This window comes from Argiope bruennichi, chromosome 4, assembly GCF_947563725.1.
Source record: "Argiope bruennichi chromosome 4, qqArgBrue1.1, whole genome shotgun sequence".
Taxonomy (NCBI): domain Eukaryota; kingdom Metazoa; phylum Arthropoda; class Arachnida; order Araneae; family Araneidae; genus Argiope; species Argiope bruennichi.
The window spans coordinates 118,036,564-118,057,144 of NC_079154.1; the positions used below are offsets into that span (position 1 = coordinate 118,036,564).

Consider the following 20,581-nt stretch of genomic DNA (forward strand, 5'->3'; position numbering starts at 1 on the left):
CAAAACCTCAAGCTTGAATTTTTTGATGACGACAATACTTTCTCTTTGATTCTTTGTGTATGAAAAAAGAAAAAAAAAAAAGCTAGAAATGATTTCCTTTTATAATAAGATTAAGGAAAAAGATGGCTATATCTAAAAATTGTCTTAAGCATATAATGTTGTAAAGATGAACCACTGGTAATTTATTAATACAACTCTGGACACAAATAAATAGCCAAATTCTTGTTACTGGAAATATAAACTGAATAAAAGATTGTTGAAATTCTATTTGCAACTGGTTAAATCATTGACAGGAGAACATAGACAAAAACATTTAAATCAGAATACTGGTTTGCTACCATCAGTTTGAAAAAATCATTACTTGAAAGAAAGCTGCCTTTGTCCAGAAGATAATATATTACAATGAAAGACATGAAACCCTGTCAAAGTATTGAGAAATGAAATTTATAGGCTATGTCTGTAGTACATATTTATATCAAAACCATAGTAATAAAAAATGCAGAAATAATTGTTAAAATGCATACCACTAATGAAAATCGTGAATAAGAATATTTATATGCAAGTCTATTTTTCCCCTAATTTTACGAACATCTATTGGCTATATATAACACCTAATGGCTATTTGTAGACTAATGAAAATGGTGAATTAAAATAAGAATGCTTATAGGCAAATCTATTTCCCCACTAATTGTATGAACACCTATCATAGACTTACATCATAAGCACCAAAGTCAATTGCTGTGAATTTATGATTATTTTGACAATTTGTAATGGGACTGTAATTTTGATAATATTAAGTCACTTTAATTCTCTAATTCCTAGCTTATTTACTTAAGTATTTTGCAACACCTATAAATTTAATAATATACCAGAGACAAAATATATAGATGATATCTGAGTATAACAATTGAAGATTAAGACTTTGCAGATATTCAAAAGAATGAGCGTGATTTGTAATCATCAAGCATTATATAAAGTATGAAATAGTGTCTAACAAAAGACAAAGGAATTCTTTTTAAAATGGTTTACAATACGAAAAATATTTATAATACTTCAACACGAAGAGCATTAGTCACTCAAACAATATAGCGACATCACTGATCACTGGATGATGAAAATTTCCACACATAAAAAAAAAAGAATATAATGAACTAATAGATTACAATCTAATGAAAATAAAATAAATATGAGGATAAAATTTAAGACAAAAAAACAACAAATGAGAGTAAGTTCTGACCATTTTAATTTGTAAGGAAAATACTTGAATTCACAGGGTTTTAAATACAAAAATTATCATCACATAAAATGTTTAAAACAAGAAAAAACTCAAAGTAACACAGCTTATTTAACTTTCTTACAAAAGCAAGCAATGTAATGAAGAATAAAATTAAATTTTAATAGAAACAAAAATAAAAAAAAAATAACTGTCATTCATTTCACACATATTAACTAAAGTAACATATTTTCACAAAGTTGTAGGAAAGTTTTTTTTATTCTGAATTTTTCAAACAGCTTTAATAATTTTTTCATAAATATAAAAATGCTACAATATTTACAAATTGAATGAAAGCAATGTTAAAAAAACTGTTGATTCCTTAGCACCCTTCTTTATTATAATTTGCTGAGAACACAGGCAACATATACTAATCATATCTTATTTATTTAACTACATAAGTTATACATCACATGGCTTCTATACTGTCAAGACTGAGTGGTGCATATATGATTTATATGGTTAAGTACAAATTTAAAAACTCATTACATGCACAAAAGCAATTATACATCTTATTTGTTAGAAAATTTATCTAATCACAAATAGTTATAAATTACCCAAATATGCGAAAATGTGACATAAGAAAACTTTACTTATGTAAACTTGATGGCTGAAGTCCTCATCATGATACTCTTTATATATAATTTCAATTGCTTTTATCATTTTTCATAAAATTTTCAATTTTCCAGCATCAAAATTAGGATTTCAGACATTTATGATATTATATGTTAAAAATAAGTGTTCAGAATCACTTTTCTTGTTGAAATTCAGCTTTCATCTCCAATTAATGAAGTTATTTAAGTTGATGGAATAACTAAATGCTTAACAGATTTTTTTTTTTTTTTTTTTTTTTTTGCAATATTTTCTCTTCTTTTAAAATTGTTCTTATATTCAGAATCAAAAATATCAACTAAAGAAAATAACTTAGCATTATAATACTAATAAAAATTATACATGTTATATGTTACACCACAATTTAGATGTTTTATATCATACAAATATGTTTCTACTTTAAAAACATTATTTTATGAGGTTGTATAGTAATAATAAAGGACAATCAAGCATTGTCTTCATATTGGTAAAGTTTTCAAAATAGCAAAGATTGAAAAACAATTAAAAGAGCAATGTTTGAAAAAAAAATCAAAATTATTTTAACTGTAATATTTATTGACAATTTGCCATTCTTTTTCTGCAACAAATGAAAACAATACAGGACACAACAGTGTGCACAAAGTAGGACGGAACATCAAAACATATTGAACATAAATGTGAAATATTGAAAAAAAAAAAAAAAGGAAAATTTTTGAACACATCTTACATGCATTTAAAATATAATGCATTTATAGCTACACACATTATAATCAATTAGACAATATTATACATACTACAAATGCATTATAAATTTCACTTTTTCTTTCAATAAATGCAAAATCTTACAAAGATTACCTATTTTCTCTTTATCATGATTAAATTACACTTTTATCACTACACATATATACATACATATACAAAGGTTTGTTTGGAAATATGTGTGACTAATTACTTTAGTAAAACATAAAATATGCTATGATTATGGTGATTGTATATTCATTGTAAAATATGAAATTAAAATTGCAACCGGGTGATAAAAAAAACAAGACTCAATAAAAACTGTATAAAAATAATTTACATTAAAAAACACTCCATAGATTCATGTGTGTGATATTTAAAAGCAACTACACTTATACAAAACAGTTTCAAGTAATTTAAGGAGCTCTCAATGGCTTCTGCACAGTTGTTGGCTTCTTTATAGGAGAAATATCTAAAAAAGTAAAAATTAATTTAAACACATGAAAATTCCTTCAAAAAACTATTGGTATTGCAACAAAAATGAAATGCTCATATGCAAATTATATTCTAATATATATTATTCTTCCCATTTCTTTATAACAACATTAACATGCATACGATGCCATAAGTTTTTATAAACCATCTGTAAAATTGCTAATGAGATTATTTTGGAAAACACAAGATATCATAATTGCAAAAATAGAAATTTCTATATCTTTTATATGAAAGAAATAACATATTATTGGTTAAGTGTTTCAAAGGGTGTTGAATATACTGAACTAACTAGGTTATCAATTTAAGATGGCCATAATGAAGACAAGAATGTTTAAACAAGAACATTTTAATATTAAACAGTATGGCAAAGAAAGTATTTACCACAAATAAAGAATTTTATATCACTTCTGGTCATTTACAAAAGCTCAATATAGAAATGTCATAATCACACAAATTTAATTTATTTACTTTAAACTTTAAAGTTATTTTTAAAAAATAAGTTCAGCAAAGAAAAAAAAAAAGTTGAATATGCAAACTTTGAAATTTGACGCATGGGTTAACAACAAATTTCCCTCAGTACTTCTAAAATTATGAGTACATCATATATTTTTAAGGATTTCTAACAAATTTTTTAATTTATACATACCAATATGCATTGATTTATCAACATATATAAAAATTATTCCAATAAATAATGTGTAAGTTTTTTTTATTATTAAAGGGAATAAAAAAAAGTCTTTTACCTAGATGTAGAAAAGTGATCAAAAGAGTTTTGGTAAAATGCAAACATTTTAATTTTCTATTTTTTTTTTCTTCTGCAGAAATATTATGCAGTAGAAATGAAAGAAATTATTCATGTTTTAGATTAATATTCATTAAGGAATACTCATCTATAATGCAGAAAGCACTATGTAATGAAAGGCAACTCTAGTTAGAGTTACACAGAAAACCACAAACAATATAGCATATTGCATCTACAGATTTTGGGATTATAGAAGATAATAAAATTATACAATTTCTACTGAATATATAATTAATGAATTAAGTGAATATCAATATTGAAGTTTAAAATAAAATTTTGTACAATTATAATAAGATCATATTGGTGACTATTTTACCGAGTTGGAAAAATACATTGCACCATTTCCTTTCACTATGCTGTTATAAAGTCTTTGATTTCTATGCCAACACTGATGCCTTTGATTTCTAGATTGTTGGCTGGAATACTGATTTCCAGACTATGAATATAGAATTAGAAGGTATACCCATTAGAATGGTCTAATATTTTGAGAACAAAATCTCAGATCTGATTATCACAGATTAATTATCTAGTTATAGTAGAAACTCTCATGTACATTAGTAAAATGCTTAAGAAATAAAAAAAAAAAATATTGCTGATAGTAAATTTAGGTGTAAACACATAGTAACATTAAAAGAAACTATACAGATATAGTATTCGAAACAATTTCATTATGCACAATATTCTTCTTCTCTAACATTATCTTCATTTACATTTATATCAAAACTATTCACAATAATCAAACTAACAGTAATCCACTAATTAAAAAAAATGTAATGCCTAAATACAAAATTAAAAGAAAAATTATGAAATAAATGGCCTAACCTTAAATTGGTCCATGAATAAATATAAATAATAAATATTATAGACTTCAACTCATTGACCTTAGCTAAAACCCAGCATAAAAAAATTGTAAATTAAATGCATGTTTACAACATCATAACTAATTTTTTTCCATGCTTAGCTCCATATGCACACAGATAAACCAGTAAATTTAAACATAAAAAAGGCTATTTATATTGTTTGATGCAAAAATAGACATTGAGAAATGCACATTCAATAAAGATGCGAATCAATGAAGAGGTAATGTTTCTAACTGAGCCTAAAATTACAAATGTTGCTGGTTTATATTATATATATATATATATATATATATATATATATATATATATATATATATATATGAGCAGTTAGATGAATGATTATTTGAAATAGTTCTTTTATAATTTCATAAGACTGAAAAATATGAAATTAATAGAAACTGAATTAATAGAATCTGTTTTCAACATAAAATATGGGCACAACTGTTGGATATTAATTATGCTAAATATAATCCATCTGTTGAAATTATGTGTCAAAAAATTAAAATTTGATGGCCATTCTGTGTTTTGAAGTCTAAACATAATATTATTCTAAAAGATTTCACTAAAAAAAAAAAAAAATGCCCATTATCATATTATAAAAAGTATTAATTTGTATGTAGCACATAAAAATATCTTGTCATACAATTCTTATAAAATGAAGCACACATCATTCAATGCACTTGAATTGAAAAACAGTTTTTAAATAGTGAATATCTAATTAAAGGTAAATATAAATTTACTCTGGTATTAATAAATTTAAAAAAAAAGATTATTTTTTATTTTTAAAATAAAAATGCACCCAAAAATATTTACAAAATAAAACATCAAAGACAAAAAATAATAATGATGAAAAATTAATAAATTAAAAAGGCAGAAGCCTCTTGAGATAGGATTATTAGGAAAATTTTTTAATTCCATGCTTAATAAAAAATTTGAAGACTAAAATTTTGCAGTAACAGATTTGATTGAGAGAAAATAAAATAAAGACAGAATCTGTTACACAAACAAATCAAATTACCTTCAGGTGGAGCTCTCAGAGCTTCCAATCTTTTTAGCAATTCATCATCATTAACTCTTGGAGTAGATTCTTTCCTTCGTTTTTCTTTTACAGGACTCTTATCTTCAGCAATGAGATTCTCCAACTCCTCTTCAAATTCTTCTAAACTGTCATCTGCTGTTACTGATTTAGACAAAGTACTTTGGACTTCATTGTAATCCTCCAAAACCTAAATAATAATTTTAAAAAATCCAAATAAACATCTTTTCAAAAAAAATCACAGGCATTAATCAACTACTTTAATACGAGATTCTCAATTCTGCAATGCAAAAAATTTGTTTCTGTCTCTAACTAAAATCTGACACACACAGCCTAGTTTCAACCTGACTTGGATTATACAAGACGTGATTAAAATTGCTTTTCGTTTTCTTTATATGCTGCACAAAATTAGAAATTCTAAAATTAGATATGCTAAGTCTTCTATTTAATCACAATGGCATAAGTTATTTAACAGACATATTATAATTCAAAAGAATCATAAAATCAATAACATCAAATTGCAAAAACATTTTTGTTTTCCTTTCATATGAGTCCCTATAACCATTTTTTTACTTTTCATAGTAAAAACCAAAATGCAAATTTCCCATTATAATTCTTAAAAATATCTTTGGACAATTTGCAATCAAGTCTTGTAGCAGCCACTGCATAAAATTATATTACATTAAAAAAATATAAATTTTTCTACCACCCCAAATAATAAATAATTGAAAAATTACTACTTAGACACGAAAAAGGAAGGAGTATATCTCTTATCAAGCCAAAAATTTTTTTTAATTAAAAACTATAAATTTCATAAGTTGTAACTGAAGCAGAATAAAAAAATAAAATAGTAAAAAAATTATTTCATTTAAAATTTTAGTTTACAATAAAGTTTAGTTTAAAGGGTGGCATAATACAAAACATAATCATTAGCAATTTAAGATTAGAGAAAAGGCTTATTAATCCATTAACATCCAAATTAATTCAAAGCACAACTATAAAATGTATTTATGTTATAAAATAAAAATTAAAAAAACTATAAAATAAAATTTTAATTTTTTTCTCACTTTTTTGGAGGAAAAAAATTAATACAAATGTTTATCAAACAAAGTAAAACATCAAAAGTATAAAGTAGGAAAAAAAAATGCCCCAGAATTTATCATTTAAAAAAAATTAATTTTTAAACTTTGATTTTAAAATCTAATTACTGAGTAGCATATACCAATTGAAGCATATTTAGGTATTTGTAAATAATACTGATTTGTAAGACAAATCTGAAAAGAAACAATTGAAATGAGATTGGTTGAGCTTTAAACATATAACTCTTGTAATAGGATATGTGCACTAACAAAGTTCCCAGAGAAAGCATAAGTAATATTTTGATTTAAAATATGAAATGGCATATACATTGAAACATTTACGATAATTTTACAATGAATTAAAGCCATTTTATAATAAAAAATAAACTAAGCAAAACATATTTACTTTCAATAACTAAAATCCAATGATAGAAATAAATTAAAATAATTTATGCAAAGTTTCAGATAAAAAAAATAGGAAAATATCTTACTCCTTGAACATCAGACATAACTACATCAATATTATCCAAGTCTAACTCTCCAGTAGTTGTTCGCTTCATAGCCTGCACACCTGTACGATATGCTTCCAATACCTAAAAAATTAATTAATTAATAAGTAAAAAGGATTTTATATATAATGCCCTCTAATATTCAAAAAATTATGCAACTGTTAGCCGAATAACTTCAATTTTATGAATCAGAAACAGAAATTACTCTTTTTTTTTTTTTTTTTTAAATGAAACTGACATTTATGTTTAATCATAAATAATATTTCCAATTTGTTTAATATGCCTCAAAATGTATGAGTTATTACTCATATAATTTTTAACAAATTTCATTAACAAAGCTTAAAATGTATTACTTTAAATATTTTATTGCTATAATCAATAACAGTTAAAATACTTTTAATTCATAAGAATTAATGTAATTTACAGGAATTAATAGTGGATGTTGTAAAGGTTTTATTTTCAATGTAATATCATATTTATAAGAGCATAAATTAAAACCATTCTTTTACCATTTTCTCAGTTCCAGTATTTTTCAGTTGGCACAAAAGATTTTCAATATTATCAAAAGCAATACTTTTCTTTTTCAACAATGTTTCAAGACGCTTTTTCTTCTTCAAGGATAGCATGGCCTAAAATGGTAAAACATGAAAAATCAAAAACAAAAGAATAATAAACATGAATTTTCACATGTAGTATTTAAGGTGTTATAAATAAACAAGGCATGCTTTTCTTAATGTAAGAATAGTTTAAAGGAAAGTTTAACAAATAATAAAACCTCATTTTTATTATTTATATTTAGTTTCCTATTTATTTTCCTAATAAAGTAAACAAAAATTATAATATATTGTTCATAATTATTCTGTAGTTACATTAAATTTTATTGAAGCAACAAATTTGATATCAAATATATATATCAAATCATGTTATTCTGTTTTTGCATATTTAATGTGCTCTGTAAATAATTGTTGTGCATAAATGAATAAATAATTTTTGATTTGATTCCATTTACCATTCAAGAGAAATTAAAATCTTTTAATAGAATAGTTCATTGCAATAATTTTTTTTTTAATTCAATACTTTAAAACTGAAACTTCTTTATTAATGTAATATGTGTTTGAGACACCCTTTATCATCTTCAAAACATAATTTTATACTATCCTTTTTGGCAAAAATTAAGTACATAAAATTAACTTGCATATTACATATGAAAACAATTTCAAAATATTCCTATTGAAAGTATGAATAACTTTCTTTAAAATCAATACACTCATTTCATTTATCAATCATGGTTGCTTTTTATTTCACTTTTCTCAATTAATTAATTACTTCATTTGTTTTTATCAATTAATGATAATTTATTGCATTTTTATGAATTCTGAAATTCATTTATATGCTAATTTCTGAAAAAAATTAAAATATATTAGTTTGGCTGACTATTTAAACTTCAACTGGCAATGTTAAATTATATTATATGAAAATTTTAACTAATACAATGATCGCCATATCAACAATGTCTCTAATAGATAGCATATATAAATGGGATCAAATTAAAATTCTAAACAATAAAATATAAATAAACAGGAAAATAAGTAGGAAATGGGAATGCTTCATTATTAGTTCTATGAGACTTACTTTGCTTTTAAATCCTTTCTTCACCAAGTTCTTTGCTTCTTCCTCACAGCTACAATAAGATGAGAATGCATTCAGATATATTAGTTATTTGTATAATATCACAGCATTATATTAGAGGCAAATGTAATTCCACTACAAAATCAAGTAAAAATTCTTTAAATTCAGAATTCAATAACATAACAAACATCTGACATAAATTTCAATCAATTCGGACTATTTAACACATAGATGTCATGTTTTTAAGCAATTTCATAAGCATACTTTTTTAAAACCAGGTATGTTGCTATAAAATTAAAACATAACAATTATTTTTTCTTATTTTAATTAATAGTATTTTTTAAGATATCCTTTGTTACTAAACAACTTATATTAAGAAATATTTCAAAACATATATTCATTTAATTTAATTATATTTTTAATATTAAACAAATCAAGTAAAATGTATAAATTAAAATTGTGTACAGGAATTTTGAATATTTAATCTATATATCTTTCTTGATTTATAATGTTTCTTTAACAGTTTTATTATTCAATAAAATGAACTAATAAATGACATTAACTTAAATGACATAGAAAAATGATATTAAATTAACTTCTTTATTTTAAAATGTTTGCATACAAATTGGTGTAATGTTGATGCATCTCATTAAGTTCCACATTACTTTAAATTTACTCTTGTAAAAATTAAGACAACTTGTCTTATTTCAACCAGATTTCATATTTATTTTTTTGATTTCATTAAAAATGTAAGAGATATTTGCTGTTGTTTCATGTTACAAAAGTAAAAGAAATGTTACAAATCAAATCCAAGAAATGTTCATTTTGATGTTTACGAAATCTGAAATTTTCTTTAGGATGAAAACATCTATTTTGTTATTCCATTTACAAGAATTCTCTCCGAGAGGATGATTGGATTTTGTGAGGGGTGTGTAATACTTGTTGGCAAGAGTAGTAATACTTAGTGACATAGCATTTTTGTAACCTTTTTGTGAATACATTCAGCATGTTAGCACAAAAGGCATTTTGACTGGTAGTCAAAAAATTTGGCAAAGACTGTCATCAACTGTCATGGACAATAGGCATTAAACAATGAGCTGGGATCAATGGGCTGTCTCTCTTTGAAGAATATCCAAATGGACACAGATGTTGGGAAGGTCAACTGCTGTGATGGAGAGGCTGTTGTTATAGATAAGAAAACCTGCTACTGACCACCGTAACACATGCAAGGAGAATGACTACTGGAATATCTTTTGAAGTTCTCTATCGTCTCATCAGACTTCATATTTTCTGCTATATTAACCAAATACCATCCATCATTGTTTTGCCTTAATAATCCAGAAATCATTCTACCTTACATGAACATGTCACCTTTGACCACAGGAATAAATTTGAAATTCACTACATTTTCAAAATATTATATATGCATATAGTATAAAATCAAATATGTCAGCTGACAATGCTTTTGCACAATAGCCTACAAAACTCTCCAACTTCTTTAGTCATGTTTGCATGCCACATATCAAGTATACCAAAAGTGACAATATTGCCAGTTAAATCAATTTTTCCTACAGCACTTAAAATCACAGAATTTTTTAAAATATTTAAAATTTACTTTTTTCAAAATAAAGATTTTACATTGCAAATTTTATAGGTCAATGAAATTTGTAAACTTAAAAGAAACTTTGATCTGTAAACTTAAAAGAAAAAAAAAACCATCAAAATTTTAAAGCAAATTCTTTTAATAGGTTAAATTTTCAAGTTCAACCAAAATTTTACTATTTAATGTAGATATCATCAGTTGATCAGCCAATGTATTGTGTTTTAAAATTGTGAGTGGTATATTAAATTTAATTAATGTTTTTTGGAGTTAGTCTAGAACAATTTATATTTTTATGGTAAAATAAATGAAGGAGGTAAAGGCAGCACATTATTAAAAAACAGTGGAATGTATTGGTATTGAATTTTTTAATTGTGAATATATTTCAAGGTTTAATGATTACTTTAAGGTTGATTTGGTAACCTGAGAATTATATCTTATTGTAACTTAAATAAAAAGATATACACAAAAACAGTGGAATGTGTTGATTGTGGCTGTGATATCAACTAAGTCTAATTATTGCATAAAGGGCTGATTTATTTCACTATTTATTGATGTCTAAATTTGTGTGTGTGTATACACACACACACACACACATACTAACTGTCTTTAGTGGCAAATTGATTTGCTGGAATTACCATAAGTTACAATTAAATATTTTATGCAATTTAGAGATACTGACTTTTTCAGCAAAGTATTTTTAAGCTTCAAATTTTGATAGTTATATAACTTCATTTTAGAAGCCTTATATAAACCTGTTCATTTTACTACACATTTCTTTTATTTGTCATTTTCTCTAAAATTTGATCTTTAAATTAAAATGGAAGTGATTAAACATTTCTACAACAAACTTTTTAGCTCAAATCAAATGTATCTTTTTAAAATATGAGTACAGAAGACAGATTAGCTGAGGATTGAAGTGTTATGCTTATCACATATTTTTATAATTTATGCAATATAATATTTCAAAGGATTATTCAATAAAAATTTCTCCGATTCTACATCAAATTCAGTTTTTACTACATTAAGGAAGAATTTATTATTATATATCTAACAGTATCGATGGTCTGTATAAAAATTTAAAATTCATAACTCATTAAAAAATTTAATGATTCAAACATAAGCTTTTTTTTAAAAATTAAGATAATTTTTCCTATCTACATTTTAAGCACTTTACATATGCCTAAGTGAAAGTATGCCAGTAAGTTAGAAATTAACGGCTTAGAATGAACTGTTTAGGAGACCTACAATGAATACATATCTTCTCTATATAAATCATGTTTACTTGAAACATTGCAAAATTATAGAATCAATAATATAGATATTTTGAGAGCTCATAGCAACTCTTTTTCCTTCCTAAAATGGCACTTTACTAGATTTAATATACAGTAAGAATCAACTTTTTCTTTTAGTAAGGGCTTTTGTCAGCATGGTGGTAACATGTTGATAAATTAATATTCTTCAAACAAGCATACCATACTTGTTAATTTTTTTTTTACTTTATTCAAAATATATTGTTGGAAAATATGCTTAAAATAGTTTTTAAATTAATTCAAAATTGAAAACAAAACTACAGATATCACAATAACAGATAATTTTGGAAAGATTTTTTTTTTTTTTTTTTTTTTTTTTTTAATTTTAGGATAATGCATATACCACATATTTTTGAAAATTATGATCAAAAAATGCCAAAATTTTACTTATTTCTTAATTAATAAGTATTAGTCAAAATTTCAACAACAAAAAAAATCTCTCTAAAGTTTATAAGTATGAGCTTTGGTAGCTGTAGCTCCCAACAGTCCAGCCTGTAGGATGCCAATGGACACATTAGATTTTAGTATGTGATTCTGATAAAGATTTTTTTTTTTTTTTCCTGTGTCAACTTAGGAAAGTTAATATTAGGCATCTTTGAATGAAATATATAAGGTTTAAAATTTTTTATCCCTTCCCTGTTGTCATAGGAAATTTTGTAGAGCTTGTGTTAAAAATAAACAAATGGGTTTTGCATCAGGGAATAAGAGAATACTTTAGAATGAAGTTCACATAAGCTAATTTAAGATTCAAATTAGAAAATTAATTAGGATTTAAATTAAATTAAAAAAAACATTACACACACACACACAGCCACACCTAATAAAAGAGTTTGTCATTAACTACGCATATGGAAATCACTTATTTGGAATAAAAAACAGAATGAGGAAGAGAGGTTAACTCTATGAGATCTGACCACCCAATATTGCCCTCTTGGCCTAGCTCGGGCACTTTGGGGGTGGTTAAATGAGTTTAAGAGGTGAAAGGTATTTCTCATCATGCACACATTTAAACTTATTTAATCGTCCCAAAGCGCCTGAGTCAGTCCACTGTCGAACGGGGGGGTCAGGGCTCATAGGGGTAAACATTTCAGAACACGTATGTTATTTATAGAGTATTTTTTTTTATTTTGAATTAAAATTTCAGAATCTAGACATTATCAAAAGTTGAGAAGTTAACTGATAGTGAGAAAGAAAAATTATATTTTAAAACTAAAATTGATTATTTTTAATTCTTAAAATTGCATGCATTTATAATTTTTTTTCTTAGTAAAAATATATGATAAGCAAGACACTTTGATGAAGACAATGGCTTTTGATTTAACACTCAAAGTATCAGATTGAGTCGAAATATGTGCATTCATAAAATTAGAAAGGAGAAAGATAATAGTTCACAGATAGAGAATTTTAATAAACTACACAGTAATTCAATAAATTATTCCAAAAAATCAAAACAAATAATAACTTGGTAAATATTCTTGTTTTCTCATACAAGATGATAAACTTTTTACTTGTACATTATACTGTTTAAAAGCTTGAAATTTATGCAAGTGAATGAATGTTGCACTTGTTCTGAACTACATTAAGCAAAATAAATAAAGAAAGAAGCACTATTGTATTTCAAAAACTCTTGTTTTTTTAAGGTATAGTGACTTTTGGAATCATTTCTGCAACTAATGAGTATACAAATGGCAAATCATATACATAAAAATCTCTTTACATATTATTTTTTTTTTCAGATTAGATTTGCTTAATTTACTATGAATTATTTCACAAATAAAATCCTTACTCAATTGGAAAAAAAATTAATACAGCAAGAATAAACAATTTTTAATGAATCATCCGATTTGGTTTCAAAACGTGCCAATTGACAGGGAAATAGACTTGCTTCCTAATTGAAACTATCTTGAAACTAAATCAATGTAAATTTATAAAAAAAATATATAGGAGGGATTTTTATACATTTAATTATTAAAGTTAATTTATTTATTAATTTTTTAGAAACTGATAGATCATTGAATTACTGTACAAAAGACTTAATTTCATTACAGATACTCTCTTAATTCTCTTTTTTTGGGGGAAGAGATTTCTTAGAAAATCTACTCTTAAGAAATGTTCTATTTGTGTATTACTCTATATTCTGCAACTTACGAACACATTTTTTTTTTTTCTTTTCCCAGATAATGTTCCTATATTAAGAATTGCTAAAGATAAACCAACAGAGTGCTAGAATTTTGCATTCAGAGTTTTTTGATCATTACAATGAATACTTTTCTCAAACTTCAAAAGCCATTGACATCATAATATAAAATCTACTTTTCATATTTAGAAATTATTAAATTCTCACTCAGAAAAAAGGATAAAATTAATGTATGTCCTCAAAATTCAGAATTTTTATCAAATTAATAACTAAATAGATAAATATAAATATTTGGCGTTCACTAACAAATAATTGTGCTTATTATCTAATAAAAGGAATTATTTCAAGTTTTCAACTAAGCTTGGTGAGTAGTCTAGGTTTTCACTATAACAACCAGCATTTAAGTTTTTATTGAAAGAATAATGAGATGAGTTTTTCTAGGACTCAAACATAAAAAATATTTTTGTCTACTGAGAATGAATGATACATAGGTTTACACAACGTATAGGTAATCAGTGTTGAAAAATGCAATATTTAATATTGCCTATATAATCTGACTAAGAATGATATATTTGTTCTGAAATTAAATGAGAAAGTTAAGGATTTGAAGAATCTGGAAATTCTTCATATTAGAAAGTAAAACATCTAGGCATACTGGACCATAACCAATCTTACTCTTTAAATAGAAAATAAAATTTAAAAAAACTTTATATTCCGAAATTTACATTAAAATTTTGGAACATCACGGAATACAATATTACTAACAAACAAGATCAAATCAAATTTATAAATAAACAAAATTAGAGAATTTTTTGAAAGAATATATGAACAAATTCTGTCATTGGTTTAAAAAAGTGAAAATTATGTAGATATAAAATGGAAAACAATAACTATCATGATTATTTACCTTAAAATGCTTGTTTCAAGAGCATCCATATCATCCAAAATTGTATCTCTTGCTCGTTTCAAGCTGAAAAACACAGAAGAAAGAAGAGATTAGATTTTAAAAAGTAAAACACTTATATTCAAGGGGGAAAAAAGACACCAGATTCTTTAACAGTAGTTAATGCCAATAAAAAAAAATGTCAGTTATAATAGTTCAATGATAATATAAGACAGTTTTGATACAATATTGTTAGTTTAATAGTCAATTATTCTTTCCAGAGAAATCAGATGTAATAATTATTAATTACTTTTTTATATAAATTTAAAATTGAATTCAAGTTTTATAGTAATGTTTTGAATAATTCAGAAAATAGTAATTGTTACTTGTATTGTATTAGGATAGCTAATTTGTAGAAAATGCATTTTAAGATACAAATGTAAATTTTAGTAAATATTCAAAAGGAAAATATATTTATGTAAAATTCATAAGGATGGTAATTTCATTAGATATTTAAACATAATAAAAATCTCAATACTAAGATATACTTTGATAGATAAGATTATAAATAATTAAGATTTCAATTGAAAAAAAAAGGAAGAAAAGAACAAAGAAATTAAAGAAGTCCATTTACTTATAACCGCATAACCATATTTGCACAACCACAACCAAATAAATGTCAAATTTGATAAATATAACAAACATAAAGTAACAGTGATTTATAGTGTAGCTTACCATACTTAATATTTTTATATACACTTAGGAGGTAGCTCCACACACAGAAAAATGATAGCTCAACAATAATATTTATATTTTGTGACAATTTACCATCAAACTATAAAATTGAGAAATTGAATAATAATAACTGACCACTTACCTTAAAACACCTTTATCTATTTCTGATAGAGGCTCAATTTTCTTTTCTTCAAATTTTCTGAATTTGATTACCTGCAATCAGTCGCAATAGATAAATAATGGTAAGAAGAATATCAAATCATTCAAAATAGAAATAAATATAAAATTTGGAATTAAAAAGTATTTTAAAAACTTTACAATATTGTCATAAATCCTTTTTTATCCAAATACCTCTTCTACATCTCTGGACTGTTGACGTTATTTAAAAAACATCTAATTACATATATATATATATATATATATATATATATATATATATATATATATATATATATATATATATATATATATATATATATATATATATATATATATATATATATATATATATATTTACATTTCTTTTCATATATACAAAGTTAGCATTTATGTTTACTAAAATATGTTTCCCGTAGATTGCAATGTTCACAATAGCATATATCAAAACAAACATTTTTTATATAATATTACACTCCAATACATTTTTTTTATTTCAATAACAAATAAAAGTGTAATAACAGAAAATTTGGACAAAAAATTTATTAAATTAAAAGCTATTTATAAGAGAAAAATCTAGCAATTTAATCAATTCATGAAATGGATTGTTGATGATATATAGCTGATATGAAGAATCAAAATTCCTTGTGTCATGTAAATAATATTTCCAGCATTTACCTAATAATTATAATACTCATTACATAAATCTTCAAACTGATAATTAAAAAAAAATTAATATAGTAATAAAAATTACATATACAGTAAAAATGCAATAATAATTTAACACAGCTAATGTAAAATTTGAAGCATTAAAATAGAATTTCTTATTTTACATTACCTTTTCACCATACTCTTCAAATACAGATGCAATTTTTTCTCTCTGTAATTGCATTACAGCAAGTTCAAAATTCGACTCTGAACAGATATCTTTGCATTCTTGTCTTAAATGTTCTAGAAACACTGCATTGTCTGTCCATTTTGTATCAATCAGTTCATAATAACGCTTTAATATCTTTGCAGATAGATCCTAATAAAATCAAATATAAATTGATTAATATAACATTTCACAAGATAAAAATATTTTACCATAAAAATAGTTAAATCCTATTGGGCTAAATTATTATATTGTATTTAAAACATATTTATAGGTAAATAAAGAAGAGTACCTATTTTTAATTTCACAGGTTAGTAACATTTTAAAACAGTTCAAATATTGTAATCAATTTTTTTTTCAATCAATTACAAATATGCTTAAATTATGAAAATGTATACTTTCTATAAAAACATAGTATTTAAATAGTTTCAGAACTGAATTAACTGTTCAATAGTTAATATAGCTTGATTTTAATTCCATACATGTTACTGCATCAAAATGACTTTCTTAAAATCCAATTATAAATTAAAGACTAAAAAGTAGGAACTTTTTAAAATAAAAAATGTTTCTTTTTTTCAGAGCATTATTAAAGGTGTTTTTAAAAACATTGTTAAATTCAACTTTGAAAAACATTGTTAAATTCAAAATTATTAGATTCAAATATTCAACATTTCTAAAATTCTTATTTTATATCATAAAAAAAAAATTAAATTGAGCATTGTATAAATTGAGAAACTGTATAAAATAATTTAATACAGTTTGAGGTTTAATCTTCTAAATCAAAAATCAGTTTATTTTTTAGAATCTAAATTTAATTACTACTTTATTTAATCTTGATGTAATATTTAAATTCATCAAGAATCTAACTCAGCTTTCTTAGTAGAACATTCAGTCTAAACAATAAATGTAAGGGGAAATGATACATTCTCTCCACAGAGGAAAAATTTTTTGAAAGAACTAAATTTTCAAGCAATCCCATTTTTTCTATGACTATGCTTTTCTTTGACTATGCATTTTTTTTCATACATATGGTTAAAAAAAAAAAAAAAAAAAACTGAAGAAAAGTAGGGTCCTAGATATGTTAAAAACAATGTTTTAAACTTTCCACTGCATAATTTTTCTTTCTCCCTAAGTTTGAAAATATTTAAGAAAATGCATCATAGCTATTAATAAATTTTTAAAAAAAGATAATTTTTGTAAATTATAATAGCATAAAAATTTTCTTGTAAATAAATACAAAAATGATGTTCTCAGATGTATATGTATTTTGAGTTTATACTTCAAAATTTTTGTTGTTGTTTAATCATAATTTTCTATAAACCTAAAATTATAAAGATATTGGTTTTGCAGAAAAACAATTGAAAAAAAAGGTGCTCATACATTAACCACATGCCAGAAATTAATCACCAAAGATATCATGATAGTTGTAGCTAAGATTTGATTACATTCATCAAAGATATGCAATTAAATCTAAAGCTCATCAATGGCATGTGATTAATATACAAGTACTGAGAAAAAGTTATTCTGATGGCAAATTTTTAACTAATTACAATTAAAATTTAGTAATTAGTTAGAATTTCTTTAATAAATATGTAACTAAACTGTTAAGTACATAATCAAGAATATATTTCAAATTCATACTTTGACAACTGATAAGATGATGAACTTTTCTTCTGTTTTATTAAAATTCAAAAGGCTGTGAACTGATGAAAATCCCCAAGAAACTGGCTTTTGTACAAGCATATCGAAACTCCAACCAAGCCATCCTTTTTCTTGTTCTATTTTGGTATAATCATTCATTCTCATTATCAAGCCTTGCCTAAAGAAAATTAAAATAACAAGGAATATTACTGAAATACATAAATAAAAACAGGCAATATAATAAACAAAAGAATATTAAAAAGAATATTTCAACTATATTCTTTTATGTGTTTTACTGCAACAAGATTTTCTCTGATGAACAAGATTTCAGTGGGATAGTCAAAGAATTATTATCCTTTACAAGTCATTAGTAAATAATACATGCAGTTTCTTTAACTTATTTAAGAATTTGCCAATTCTCCTATTCTATCAAAGTAAAGGAGGATGGGAGTGGATCAAAATTCATGCATGCTGCAATAGAAGGAGACAAGACGAGTAATACTAATGAGAAAGTCATTAGGAAGCCTTCTTTTCAAATTAGTTCAATAAGGAAACTAAAACCGAAGCTGTTTAGTCCTATGCCAACTTATATGTAAAAAAAAAAAAAAAAAATTACAGCCACATCATCTTTACAAATAATTTAGCATCCATTGGTTAACAAATCTGAAAATAAAATTGAGATATATACACTTTAATACAATAAAATTTTAAATTGTCATTAGTAAATTTTATTAAATGCAAGAACTGTAATCTAATGATGAAAAGTTTTAAATGCTGGTTAATTATTAAAGTCGATTAATTATGTTAAAATCTAGCAATAATGCTTCAAAATATTACAATATAATTTTAAAACCAATAAGAATTAATTTAATAATTCAATAATTTACATCGTCAATGTAAATATTTTTTATTCATAATGATAATCAATGCAAATTTTAAATTAGTTATAAAGCATTATTAATTTACAAAAAAAATGTTGTATCAAATAAAAAAATAGTGGATAAATTTTTATTTTCTTCCAAGTCATAACTATTAATTCAAATTATAACACAATAAGCACTAATTATCAAAGTCAATAATTTTTTTGGCACACAAGTAAAGAATTTTATAAGCAACTGTTGAATCTTACTGTTTCATTATATTACTAATTTTATAGAAATTGGCATCATAATGCTAAATTTCATTGTTCAAATAGTAAATAAATTGAATAGACACACCTCTTATAATTATTAAAGATTGAAAATACTTTGCATCAATATTTATGTTGATTTAAAGAAATATATTTTCGCACCAGAAAATCAAGAAGTTTGTTAAAAACTTGAGAAGAAATTTACATACATAACATAATATAGTATGAAAATACATTTAGCTTCAAGTACACCATGTCAAAAATGAATCCAAGATTTTATTCGAAAAAATGCAATTAGGAATATATGAATAATATATGCCAAAAAATGCTTAGTATACAAGAGAATTAAATACAATTAATTAAGAGAGATAGATCTTTTTTAATTCTACAGTAAAAAACAAAATTCAATCAAACTCAAATTTATTAAGATAAATCAGATATCTTAAAATAGAATAAATATCAGATATCTTAAAATAGAATAAATATCAGATATCTTAAATTTTAAATAGAAAAATCACAAAACTTTTGTACAGTAAAAAGGGTAATTCAAAATAAACGTTTATTTTTAATTACACTTGAAGGCACAATAATATAGAAAATGTATAAAATACATACCTCATCATATTTTCTAATACAATGTCGAGACAAACAGGTTGTCGATTTTTCCTATCGAAAGCAGCACACAACGCAGTATTACTAATGACAGGGCATTGACTTTTCATGCACAGATCTTGGATAGTACTAATCCAAAAATTTATTTTAGCATCATATCCTTCAGGGTTAACAGATCTTTCCCGAAAAGGACTAAATAAAAAATTCATGCGAATGTCATCATTCCAATCTATAGGAAAATCGGACCTTCTAAAATGCAGTTCAAGAGACATTTTAAAATGTAAACAAATGGTAATGTATGAAGAATACAATAATAGATCACTTGTTTTTCAACTATCGTAAGTTACATATTTTTTTTAAAGTAACAAATTTTTAATGATAGTTTTATTAAACGAATCGCAAATTTCGGGAAATGTATAAAATTACTTAAAAAAATATAAATGCAATGTTATGAAATACAATATTTTAAAAGCTGCGACAATGCACCTT

At 24.3% G+C, this 20,581-nt stretch overlaps 1 protein-coding gene across 1 annotated transcript; it reads right to left on the reverse strand.

Annotated features, from left to right (window-relative positions):
* Positions 1-1,270: 1,270 nt before the first annotated feature.
* On the reverse strand, positions 1,271-20,578 carry LOC129967123 (charged multivesicular body protein 7-like). The gene is made up of 10 exons (XM_056081808.1): positions 20,096-20,578; positions 18,352-18,529; positions 16,675-16,863; positions 15,823-15,893; positions 14,970-15,032; positions 9,016-9,064; positions 7,893-8,012; positions 7,366-7,467; positions 5,778-5,985; positions 1,271-3,074 (listed from the first exon to the last, which is right to left on the reverse strand). Exons 1-10 carry the CDS (start codon positions 20,362-20,364, stop codon positions 3,019-3,021), a joined length of 1,305 nt encoding a protein of 434 aa, XP_055937783.1. The 5' UTR covers positions 20,365-20,578; the 3' UTR covers positions 1,271-3,018.
* Between the last annotated feature and the right edge of the window lie 3 nt (positions 20,579-20,581).